The 12075-nt window shown below is 38.3% G+C and overlaps 2 protein-coding genes across 3 annotated transcripts in view; one reads left to right on the top strand and one right to left on the bottom strand.

Annotated features, from left to right (window-relative positions):
- THOC1 (THO complex subunit 1) overlaps window positions 1-3340 on the top strand; it is a 52117-nt gene extending 48777 nt beyond the window's left edge. The window contains exons 19-21 of the mRNA NM_001260975.1: window positions 1320-1467; window positions 2448-2523; window positions 3033-3340. Coding sequence (NP_001247904.1) covers window positions 1320-1467; window positions 2448-2523; window positions 3033-3328 — 520 coding nt within the window. The 3' untranslated portion in view covers window positions 3329-3340. The remainder of the gene's footprint in view (window positions 1-1319; window positions 1468-2447; window positions 2524-3032) is intronic.
- USP14 (ubiquitin specific peptidase 14) overlaps window positions 3328-12075 on the bottom strand; it is a 56694-nt gene continuing 47946 nt past the window's right edge. Inside the window, exons 13-15 of one of the 2 annotated variants that reach the window (XM_015121597.3) lie at window positions 8110-8170; window positions 7349-7456; window positions 3328-6722 (exon numbers count right to left, since the gene is read on the bottom strand). In XM_015121597.3, coding sequence (XP_014977083.1) covers window positions 6574-6722; window positions 7349-7456; window positions 8110-8170 — 318 coding nt within the window. In that variant the 3' untranslated portion in view covers window positions 3328-6573. 2 annotated transcript variants of the gene reach the window in all.

The following is a 12075-nucleotide window of genomic DNA, read 5'->3' as shown; positions in this document are numbered from 1 at the left end:
GTCTAAAAACCTCCTTGGTCTGGCTTATACTGTCCTGTGTAGCTATGCCTTCCCTCTGCTCTAACCACAGCAGGCCTGGTGCTCTTCACTTCAAACGTCTTTCCCTTTCCCGTCAGGACCTTCACACTTGACTGTCTCACTTGCTTGAACCACTTTTCCCCCAAGGTTCCCATGGCTTTAAGTCCCCCTGGAAGCTCTTCCCCTCCCTGGTCTCCTCTGTTGCATTCTCGTGGTTTTTATTTCATGGCACTTACCACTATCCAAATGAGAAGGTGGCACTCACCACCTTCTCATTTCTCGTTTTCCTCATCCTTATGAAATTATCTTATACCTTGTGTGTTTATCACTAGCGATGCCTGCCAACACATTCTGCATTACTGTGCCTCAGGTACTCTCCACAGCTACTGAGTGCCTGGCTCAAGTGTTTGTCAATTGAAAGAATATTTATCACTGTTACGTAAGACTAGATGGACTCATTCCTAAAGTGATAGTTCAAATTATTATCTCCAAAGAGGGTTTTGTGGAGAATAAGAAAAATGATATATATAATTGACAGTGAATTTTGAACATGCCTAAAATAATCAAATCGTTTAAACAGAGATATGTCAGAGAGGAAGGCTCTTAACTGTTCGGGCAAAGCCTCACAGCAGGTGTTGACTTGGGAAGAGTCCTCAATGTCTAGGGGTAGTTTTTGTTAAGTCTTCAGTGGTACCTGCACATCCTAAAGGTAACACACGCTCATTTATAAGAGATGACCAAATAAACCAAATTGCTATTCTTAGGGGAGGGAGAGACTTCCAATCCAAAACTCTTAAATGGAATAAATTGGTGGTTTGGTTTCTTCTGCAGCATTGCGTATTTCTGGAGCATTATCTTTAGAATTTCTCTGCAGTTTCTGTTTCTCACCTGATTGTATACCACCTTGATCATTGTTATACTTCATTAGGGAACAGTTCATGGATTCCGAATAGCCAGATGGATGATTCCTGTTGTACACATACTGCATCTAGCCAGTACTGCACACACTTGTTGACTTGTTAAAATTAAACAAAATGTATGAACTTTGAAAATGTGTTTGCTCATATGAGCCTGCCTCTTCAGACATTGTTGGTTCCTGTTATTAGTTATGTGTGTATCTGTTGATTTGTTATTATCAGTGGACAACATCCCGAAAAGTTCTTGAGGAATAAGATTCCAATCAAAAGAATGGTACTTTGAGCTATTTACCTTAAATATAGAATTGCACGTGGCAGAACTAAGCAGAAGGGAATACAGAAATACAAAACTATGAATTACAAGCCTGACATCTCTTTTTATAGGGCTGTGAACAATTCAAATTATGGTTGGAGAGCCCTGAGACTATTAGCACGGAGAAGCCCTCACTTCTTCCAGCCAACCAACCAGCAGTTTAAAAGTTTACCAGAATATCTTGAAAACATGGTAATAAAGCTAGCCAAGGAATTACCGGTAAGTACCATAGATCAACTTTTCATGCCCTTTAGTTGACATCATCTTTAAAACTGCTATCACTATGTGAGCAAAAAACTGACTTAATCATGTGAAAAACCAGTGGTCCACAAGCTCCCATGTTTTAGAATGAGGGAAAAACACACTGGAATATACATTTACAGGAAATACATGAGTTGATAAAGAAGTAACTGATAATTTTCTGTACAGCATGTAATTTAACTAAGGTTCAACAGGGCTGGGCGCGGTGGCTCACGCCTGTAATCCCGGCACTTTGGGAGGCCTAGGCAGGCAGATCATGAGGTCAGGAGATTGAGACCATCCTGGCCAACATGGTGAAACCCCATCTCTACTAAAATATAAAAAATTAGCCAGGCGTGGTGGCAGGTGCCTGTAGTCCCAGCTGCTGAAGAGGCTGAGGCAAGGGAATTGCTTGAACCCAGGAGGCAGAGGTTGCAGTGAGCCAAGATTGTGCCACTGCCCTCCAGCCTGGCGACAGAGCAAGACTCCATCTCAAAAAAGTATATAAAATTCATGGTACTTTAGGTAAACTGTTATGCACCTATACACACAGACAGGAATTTTTTCCTGTTTGCCAATGCAGTATATTGTCTTTTATCAAAGGTAAAAGATAAGAATCAGAAACTTTTAAGGACACTGTTGCTACTGGCTTCCTTGAGGCCATCTTTACTAAACCCTGGGTATTTGCAAATCCTGGAACTGTGCTTTTCACGGCCTTCCTGCTTCCCAGATTGGGGGTGGGGAGTCTTTCCAACTCTGGGGTCTTACCAAGTTCACTCCTTCTGCATGTGAAGACAGTCCCACTTAGGATCCTTACCTGACACTGTCTAACGCTCTCAGGGGTGAGGTTCTGGCACCCTGTACTTGGAATCTCACAATCATCTTTATCTAAACAAAGTACTTGTTACCGTACTTCAGAGGCTGGCATTCTTTCAAACATTCTTCTTTCTCATTTTTAGCCTCCTTCTGAAGAAATAAAAACAGGTGAGGATGAAGATGAGGAAGATAATGATGCTTTACTGAAGGAAAATGAAAGTAAGAATTTAATTTTCTTGGTTATTTAACAAAATTGAAGAAGATTGGGGTTCTTTGTTGATAGGTACATTATTTAATCGGCTTCGCAACTTCTCCCATTTTATCTCAACTGTTTCTGACTTACAGTGAGGAATGTAAAACATTGCTTAATAATAACTTTAAAAATACTACATTTTATGCAATAAAATTGGGGAGTAATGATACTTTAAAAGGGAAGGAAAATACATTTGAAGGTGACCCATACCTTTGTTAATTATTGGTTACTGGAAGGGGAGCAGTTCATTTCAGGGAAAGCCTACATAATTTTAACAGAGGTAACAGCTTTAGCTTTGATTGTTGACCATGCTTATTAAGAGTGGTATTCAGCTTATGGAGGATATAAAAAATAATTGTTTGCTTTTAAAATAAAGTCTACTAAAGGTGGTTAATAAAACTCATTGGCCCCATAGCTTTCCATTTCTGTTGTATACTTAGAATTGCACATAATTTATATTCTCTCCGTTTTCTAGGTCCTGATGTTCGGCGAGACAAACCTGTAACAGGAGAACAAATAGAGGTATTTGCCAACAAGCTGGGTGAACAATGGAAGATTCTGGCTCCCTACTTGGAAATGAAAGACTCAGAAATTAGGCAGATTGAGTGTGACAGTGAAGACATGAAGATGAGAGCTAAGCAGCTCCTGGTTGCCTGGCAAGATCAAGAGGGAGTTCATGCAACACCTGAGAATCTGATTAATGCACTGAATAAGTCTGGATTAAGTGACCTTGCAGAAAGTCTAACTAATGACAATGAGACAAATAGTTAGCTTCTTTTTTTTTCTTTTTATTAAAACTGTGATAGATTTTGTTACCAAGCAGCATTTGATAAGAGGTCCACTGGTTTTGGTAAACAATAAACATTTTTATAACAATTGTTGTACAGTCGGCTGGTGCTCTAAGAACAATAGAACACATATTGGCTCAAACCAGAGTTTGGGGAGGTTGGGAGGAGGGTGGGTTGAGATAATGACCTAAACGAAGTGACCCTCACAAAATCTATTTTTGTTAAGTAGATGTATTTATAATGAAGTTAAATAAGCATTATTTAGGGATATGTTGTTTCCTATACCAAATTAGTTTCCTGTGTGCTGTTAGTAGTTACAAAATTTAGCTATCCTGGAATCCCAGAATAACACTTTCTGAAACCATATGACTGCTCTGTTCTTATTCGTGCTTTCAAGCAGAGGATCAACAAATGATGGTTTGTTCTGCCTGCCACGAGTCTTGATCGTTAAAATTGTACTGGCACCCAGCTGTGCTCACTCGTAACTGTCTATGGCTCCAGCTACACTATAACAGCAAAGGTAAGGAGCTGCAACACTTCATAGCCTGCAAAGCCTGAAATAATTTACTATCTATCTTGTCCATTACAGAAAATGTTTGCCAACTTTAAAAGAAATGAAGTCTGAAACCTCACTTTTCCTTCTAGCCTTACAAAAATTGCCTGACCTCTCAAGACTTTTAATCACTTCAGGGATTCTTGTGACATTCAAATGAGATGTATGTGAAAGCACCCTATACACAGCAAAGCACTAAGTAGTAGTAGCAGAAGACAGTACCACCGCCTTTTCCTGTTCCCATTTCCCTTTAGGGCTCTAAGATGAGGTCATCATTGTTTTTAATCCTGAAGAAGGGCTACTGAGTGCAGATTATTCTGTAAATGTGCTTACTTGGGCCTAACTTCTAGCTAGTCAAGCAGTGATCTAGCACGGCTCTAATGCTGAGATGGCCTCGGTGTGAGTGGCACAGCATATAAGGCACATTCAGAAATCAAGACTTTTTTTTTTTGCTGCCTATTCTCCCTTCTCAAAGACCTTACAGGCAAGGCTGAATTCTAAAATAGCCTTATTAGTTTAAAACGACACTGGTATAACTCCCATTTCTACTTGAAAAAATTCTTTGGAATAATGCTTTTGTAGATCAAATAAAATGAAATCAAACTTTTTATAATAAGGAATTACAATTTTTTAAATTCTAATCTATTCCATACAAGGCTTATATACTTTGCTCTAAACCTAGCTCACCTGGTCTAGTAGCTACAGCATCTAGTAGCTACAGTCAGAAAATCTAAATTCTAATTGTTAAATTCATGTCCTCAATAAAATTGTTCTGACTGAATGAGATAATGAATAAAAAAGACTGCAAAGTTATAAGCATCATACAAATATACATGAATCATTATAATTCTTATGGTCTCCTCCTCCTCATTGTATTCTTAATCCCCTCCACGAAGTAGAAAGTATTGATTGCCAAGTCAAAGTTTAGGTGAGGAAGCTATTTACAAATAAGTTTCCCTGCAATGCTTATTTTATCCCCCCTAGTGTTCACAGATTACATCACATCAGATTTGAAAGTAAAATGGCTGTTTTCTATTTTTAATAGTTATCAGTGTTGTGCTCTGCAGAGCATTCAAACAACATACACAAAGAAAGATATGAGATGTTATGATAATCCCCAAACTTTATTATAAATAACTCAAAATTAGAGCCAAACTGGCTGGTATTCTATGCTTTATCCTTTCCCTAGCAATCAGCCAAGGGTCCTGGAACAAAGATGAGTAACTAATGTATTAAAATGTAAGAAGCCTATCATATTGAAATACCTCATATGCTTGGTATTTTCTACTATCACCTTAAAATCACTAAAATTCTGAAATAGACATTAAGATTTGGGGATTTTTTTTTTTTGGAGAGAGTCTCTCTGTCACCCAGGCTACAGTGCAGTGGTGTGATCTCAGCTCACTGCAACTTCTGCCTTCCGGGTTCAAGCAATTCTCCGACCTCAGCCTCCCAGGTAGCTGGGATTACAGGTGTGCACCACCACGCCCGGCTAATTTTTGTATTATTAGTAGAGACAGGGTTTCACCATGTGGCCAGGCTGGTCTCAATCTCAGCCTCAAGTGATCCACCTGCCTTGGCCTCCCAAAGTGCTGGGATTATAGGCGTGAGCCACCACGCCCAGCCAAAGTTTGGGGAATTAGGAAATACAAACACCAACTGAGCCAAGGAACAAATCTGACTGATAACATCACTGCATTTGGCATCCAAAGAAATCCATTACTTTTACAACTTTGTATTATTTCTTTGTAAAATACAGGCAGGCAAAGAAGATAACAAATATTTTCAAATGGATGCTTGACAGCACAGTGTTAATAACCATCTTCAGAAACTGTACAGCATTAAACATATCTGAATCTTCAGCCAAGCTCCAACACTCAGAAGACAAAAGACTTGAGGTCAAAAGCTATTAATCCCCCTTTTTTTATTATTATTAAATGTCCTCATTTTCTAAAAGTAAGCAACCAGAGCTTGTCAACATTTTCTTAAGATTGATTATTACAAAGCCATTCCAAAGTTAAATGTACAATCCACAGTACATCAGAGAGAGACACAATAATAAATGTATAATCAAATGTACTATTACTGATCACAATTTATTTTAAAGTCATGAAAAGCCTGCAACAGGCTGGACAAATACTTGATTGTGCCCATGTTTCCATGGGATGGACAGCAGCACTGAGTTACACAATGAGAGCAAAACTTCCTTTTCCACCTTCCTGGAAAAATGTTTGTTAGATAAGGCAAAGGATGGGTGGCTATAGAATGGTGGTTTGAACCATGCAAGAACAACAAATAATAGGTAATAGGTGTGCAATAAACATCTGATTGCTGAATCTTGGGTGAAAAAGGCAGCAAGAAAAATGACCACAGAAAGAAATGGTTGAAAGGCATTTCAACTCAGAATTTTTAAAAATAATGCAAGAAATAATAAGCTTTTAAAAAATGTCTTTCTGCCACCCTTATACAGGGCAGCACAATCCAAAGATAATTTTCTCTTTTCTGTAATTTTTTAGGTTGATGCACAGAGTGGTCTGCTTCTGTCCTCTTGTTTCAAACGAGGGGAAACAGATAAAACCACCTATGTGTCTTCCTCTAAAGCTCTGGATTATAGAAATGATCAGCAAATAACATTTATTTTCACACCTAAGCATAAATAGCTAAAATGAAGACTACTATTCACTTTCCTCTTCCATTATTTCAACTCTGCGAGGCCCATAGAGTAGAACGTAAGCAATATGCCAGTCTCCACCACCAGAAAGCCGTAAGATATCTTCTGGTGTTACGATGCTGACTTTGTCATCATCAAACTTAATCCATTCATCTAAATAACAGGGAGAAGATGAATTAATGTTATGCAGGATTCTTCTCTGAGTTCCACTGCAAAAAAGGTATAGCGTCATCGGAGGCACAGCAGTGTTCCATTGGCCACACCAACAGTCCTCCAAATGCGGCACGGTGACCACACAGGCTTAAGGGCACTGCAGGGGTTCCACCAGGTTACAACTACTTCAATGACACCACTACAGCACTGCTTGCCTTTTCCACCCTGCATTCTCTCAAGTGTGCGCTGGAATTTTCCAGAGGCTACATAATGTATGATAATGCAACAGACTGAATGCAAACACTAACAGGAGAACCCAGCTGCCTCCTATTTAAGCCAGACAACAGAAAGACATAAAAATGTAAATCAGTACCATTTCTCACTCACTTTGTTTTTACATTAATATGTAATGGGCTTATTACTATCATTTTTAAAACTAATTTTTTTAATTTCTCACTTTTAATTTTTAATACAGTAAATATTAAGAGGCAAACCTCATAAACCAAAGCTCTTTGGGGCTTCAAGAATGTGAAGTGGTTCTGAGACCCAAAGTTTGAAAACCACTGCTATAAAATAAATGAACTGTTAAAATAATACTGAACAGTTGAAAAAAGAATACTCATTACCTTGTTTCCTTTTCACCCATGATACATAATGACCTGAAGAACTAGACCTTCCCTGGTGTGTTAGTACTGCTTGTAAGTCATAGTATCCACAATTATTGGAGCCAATATCTAAAAAAAAGATGTAAATCCATTAATATTAGACAATGAATAGATATGTGCCTCCTCAAGCTAAGTAACAATCAATAACTCTAAAGTTCACATTAGGAAAGTATTATATTATCAGAATCCAATAAGATACTACTGTCCAAATCCCAGCACTTGAGGAGGCCAAGGTGGGCAGATCACAAGGTCAGGAGATCGAGACCATCCTGGCTAACACGGTAAAACTCCATCTCTACTAAAAATACAAGAAATTAGCCGGGCTTGGTGGCGGGCGCCTATAGTCCCAGCTACTCGGGAGGCTGAGACAGGAGAATGGCATGAACCCGGGAGGCGGAGCTTACAGTGAGCCGAGATCACTAGACTGCACTCCAGCCTGAGCAACAGAGTGAGACTCCATCTCAAAAAAAAAAAAAAAACCAACAAGATACTATTGTGCAATCATAGTTACGGCTTCATAATTGATGTTTTAAGAAGTAACTTACTCATAAAACTGTATGCCAACAAGAGTAAATTTACTATATGTCATATTAAGGTAAATTGTTCAAGAAACCTGACATTTTGTTTGAAAAGGACATCAGAATAAGTAAATATGGGGTAAGACATAAATTTTACCTTAAAAAGACACACAGACAATAACTCAAAATGAAAATGTTACTTACCATCAGCAAAAGAAAAGGGTTCATACTTAACTTCTTTCTGGGGACTACTCTTTTTGTCACTCTGAGGAGAAAAAAATGTTTAAATGATGATTTTGGAAATAAAATTTGAATTCTCTGTAAGTGTTCAATTTCATAAATATTTACTGTCTACAGTGCAAAGCAGAGACAAAATAGTCTACCTTTCAAATTACTAAAATGATATAACTACAGTTAAAACTGTAAACCCAGCAGTCCTACACTTGAACAATATAAAATCTTGTTACAGTACAGTAGCAGACACCCTGAACATGATGACCAATTTTAAACCACTAAAGTGAGAGCATACCAGTGAATACAGCAGTACAGTTCAACAGTGCTCTAGGGCAGAAAAGGAAAACCCAATTTCCCAATGTTACCAAAATCCTATCAAACCACAGCGGTGGGGGGAAAAAACTACCTCTGTAACAAGAGAAGTTAAATTCCTGTAGTTTGCATTAAACCACCCGAGCCCTGCCCACTCGCCACGCCAGCACAAATAAACTGAAATATTTTTCAGCAAAGCCTTACCTATATTAAAGAGGCATGATTTAAATTAGACAAGGATTCTTAGTAGGAACTCACTGCTTCAAGTCATTTTAGCATGGAACATGAGAAAAATTTATCTAGGTATACAGCACAAAGTTCTTTAAAACTATAATGGTAATGAAGACAATGCCAGTAGCTTACAGGTAGCTGTGATGGCAAGAAGTCAAAGGATTCCACAACAAAAAATGGCAACTAGGTTAATCACATCTTTTTTATATAGAGAATGAAAACACCTACAGCAACCATTGAAAAAACTGTACAAAGCAGCACATTTAAAAACATTGTACAGGATACTAAAACACAGTTCAAGTAACCCACAAGAAGACAAAAAAAAAAAAAAAAGCAAAACATCAAAAAAGCAGAATTAAACCCTAACGTCAATGATTGCACTAAATGTAAATAGTCTATACCTAAATCACATTTAAATTTAATATAATTTAGGCCAGGTACAGTGGCTCACGCCGAGGCGGGCAGATCACTTGAGGTCAGGAGCTCAAGACCAGCCTGGCCAACATGATGAAACCCTGTGTCTAATAAAAATACAAAAATTAGCCAGGCATGGTGGCAGTCGCCTGTAATCTCAGCTACTCGGGAGGCTGAGGCACAAGAATTGCTTGAACTCAGGAGGCAGAGGTTGCAGTGAGCCGAGATCGTACCTATGCACTCCAGCCTGGGCAACAGAGCAAGACTGTCTCAAATAAATAAATACATGTGATAGAATTTAAATCAAGTAAGTGTGCCCTCTCTCCACAATGGCATCAAACTAGAATCAACAGAAACATAACAGGAAAATTACTTAGGCCCTTCTAAATAATCCATGGTCAAAGAGCAAGTCTCGAGAAATTTTTAAAAATACAAAGAACAGAATGAAAATAATATATATCAAAATTCATAGGATATAGTGAAACCACTGCTGAAAGAGAAATTTATATCACAAGGCAAGCAGAATAAAGGAAATAAGAGCAGAAATCAATACAATTAAAAACAGAAAATAGAGAAAAATCCATGAAACAAAGCCAATTCTTTGACGAGATCAATAAAATTAATAATCCTCAAGCAAGGGGGACAAACACAAATTACAAATATCAGCAATGAAACGGGATGGATCTCACTCACTAAACATCCTACAGACATCAAAAGGGTAATAAATACTAGAAACAACTCTACATACAAATTTGATAAGCTTATGAAATGGATCAATTCTGGGAAAACAAATTACAGAAATAAATACAATATGAAATAGATCATTTGAACAGCCCTGTATCTATGAAGGAAATTAAATTTGAAATGTAAAAACTCCAATAGAAAAAAAATAAATAAAAATAAAATAAACAAATAAAAGCTCCTGAAAGTAAAATATCTAAGCATAGATTGTTCCACCAATTCTATGAAATGATCACCAATTCTATCAAATGTTTAAAAAAAATTAACACCAAATCTACATACTCTCTTCAAAACACTAACGGATAAAAACAGCTAATAAATTCAGCAAAGTCAAGGATTTAAGATCTATATACAAAAATTCATTTTATTTCTATACGCTAGCTTTACTAGCTACTCTAGACAATGAAATTAAGAAAGGAATGCCATTTACAAAAGCATCAAAAAGAATAAACTATTTAGGAATAAAATTAACCAAAAAAGTCCAAGGCTTGTACACTGAAAACTAAACATTATGAAAAAAAATTAAAGACCTAAATGAACAGAAAGACACATGAAGTTTACGGATTGTAAGACTTAATACTTTTTATTTTTTGAGACAGAGTCTTACTCGGTCACCCAGACTGGAGTGCAGTGGTGCCATTTTGGCTCACTACGACCTCCGTTTCCCATGCTCAAGTGATCCTCCCACCTTAGCCTTCTGAACAGCTGGGACTACAGGCACACGCCACCAAGCCTGGCTAATTTTTGTATTTTTTGTAGAGACAGGGTTCCGCCATGTTGCCCAGGCTGGTCTCAAACTCCTGGGCTCAAGGAATCTGCCCACCTTGGCCTCCTAAAGTGCTGAGATTCATCTTAATACTATTAAGATGGTAATACTTTTTAATTGATCCACAGATTCAATGTAATCCCCATCAATCTTTTTTTAAGAAATGGATGAGCTGATCCTAAAATATACATGGAAATGCAAGGGACTCAGAATAGCTAAAATAACTTTCAAAAAGAAGAACAAAAGTGAAAGTTGATACTTCACAATTTCAAGCCTCATTAGAAGACTACAGTAATCAAGACAGTCTGGTATGAGCATTAGAACAGACATATAGACCAATGGAATAAAATTAATAGTCTAGAAATACAGCCATACATACAGATGGTCAAATTAATCTCTACAAAGGTTTCAAGACCATCTGATAGGCAAACAACAGTCTTCTTAAAAAATGGTGCTGAGACAACCAGATATTCACATGTGAAAGAATAAATCTGAACCCACACCTCACACTATATAAAAAGTTAACCCTCAATGGATCAAAGATCTACATGGAAGAACTAAAACCACAGAACTCTGAGAAAAAAAACACACATATAAATCTCTGAGGCCTTGAACTAGGCTTTTTTTTTTTTTTTTTGAGATGGAGTCTCGCTTTGTCACCCAGATTGGAGTGCAGTGGTGTGATCTCAGCTCACAACCTCTGCCTCCCAGGTTCAAGCGATTCTCCTGCCTCAGCCTCCCAAGTAGCTGGGATTATAGGTCCGCACCACCACACCCGGCTAATTTTTTGTATTTTTAGTAGAGACAGGGTTTCACCATGTTTGCAAGGCTGGTCTCAAACCCCTGACCTCAAATGATCTGCCTGCCTTGGCCTCTCAAAGTGCTGGGATTACAGGTGAGAGCCACCGAGCCGAGCCCGGCAATGCTTTCTCAGATATGACACCAATAGCACAGGCAACCAAATAAAAAAATAGACTGGATTTCATAAAAATTTACAAAACCTTTCCTCTGCAAAAGACCCTACGTTAAGAGGACGAAAACATAAGCTACAGGCTAGGAGAAAATATTCACAAACCACATATCCAACAAAGGTCTAGAATATGGAGAACTCTCAAAATTCAAGAGTAAAAAAACCAAACAGTCCAATTAGAAAATAGGGAAGGCCGGGCGCGGTGGCTCACGCCTGTAATCCCAGCACTTTGGGAGGCCGAGACAGGCGGATCACAAGGTCAGGAGATCGAGACCATGGTGAAACCCCGTCTCTACTAAAAATAGAAAAAATTAGCCGGGCGCAGTGGCGGGCGCCTGTAGTCCCAGCTACTCGGGAGGCTGAGGCAGGAGAATGGCGTGAACCCGGGAGGCGGAGCTTGCAGTGAGCCGAGATTGCGCCACTGCACTCCAGCTTGGGCGACAGAGCAAGACTCTGTCTCAAAAAAAAAAAAAAAAAAAAAAGAAAATAGGGAAAAGACAAG

The sequence above is a fragment of the Macaca mulatta genome, chromosome 18, assembly GCF_049350105.2.
Source record: "Macaca mulatta isolate MMU2019108-1 chromosome 18, T2T-MMU8v2.0, whole genome shotgun sequence".
NCBI lineage: Eukaryota > Metazoa > Chordata > Mammalia > Primates > Cercopithecidae > Macaca > Macaca mulatta.
Note: the sequence above shows the minus strand (reverse complement) of the source record. Positions and strands in the feature narration are given on the sequence as shown.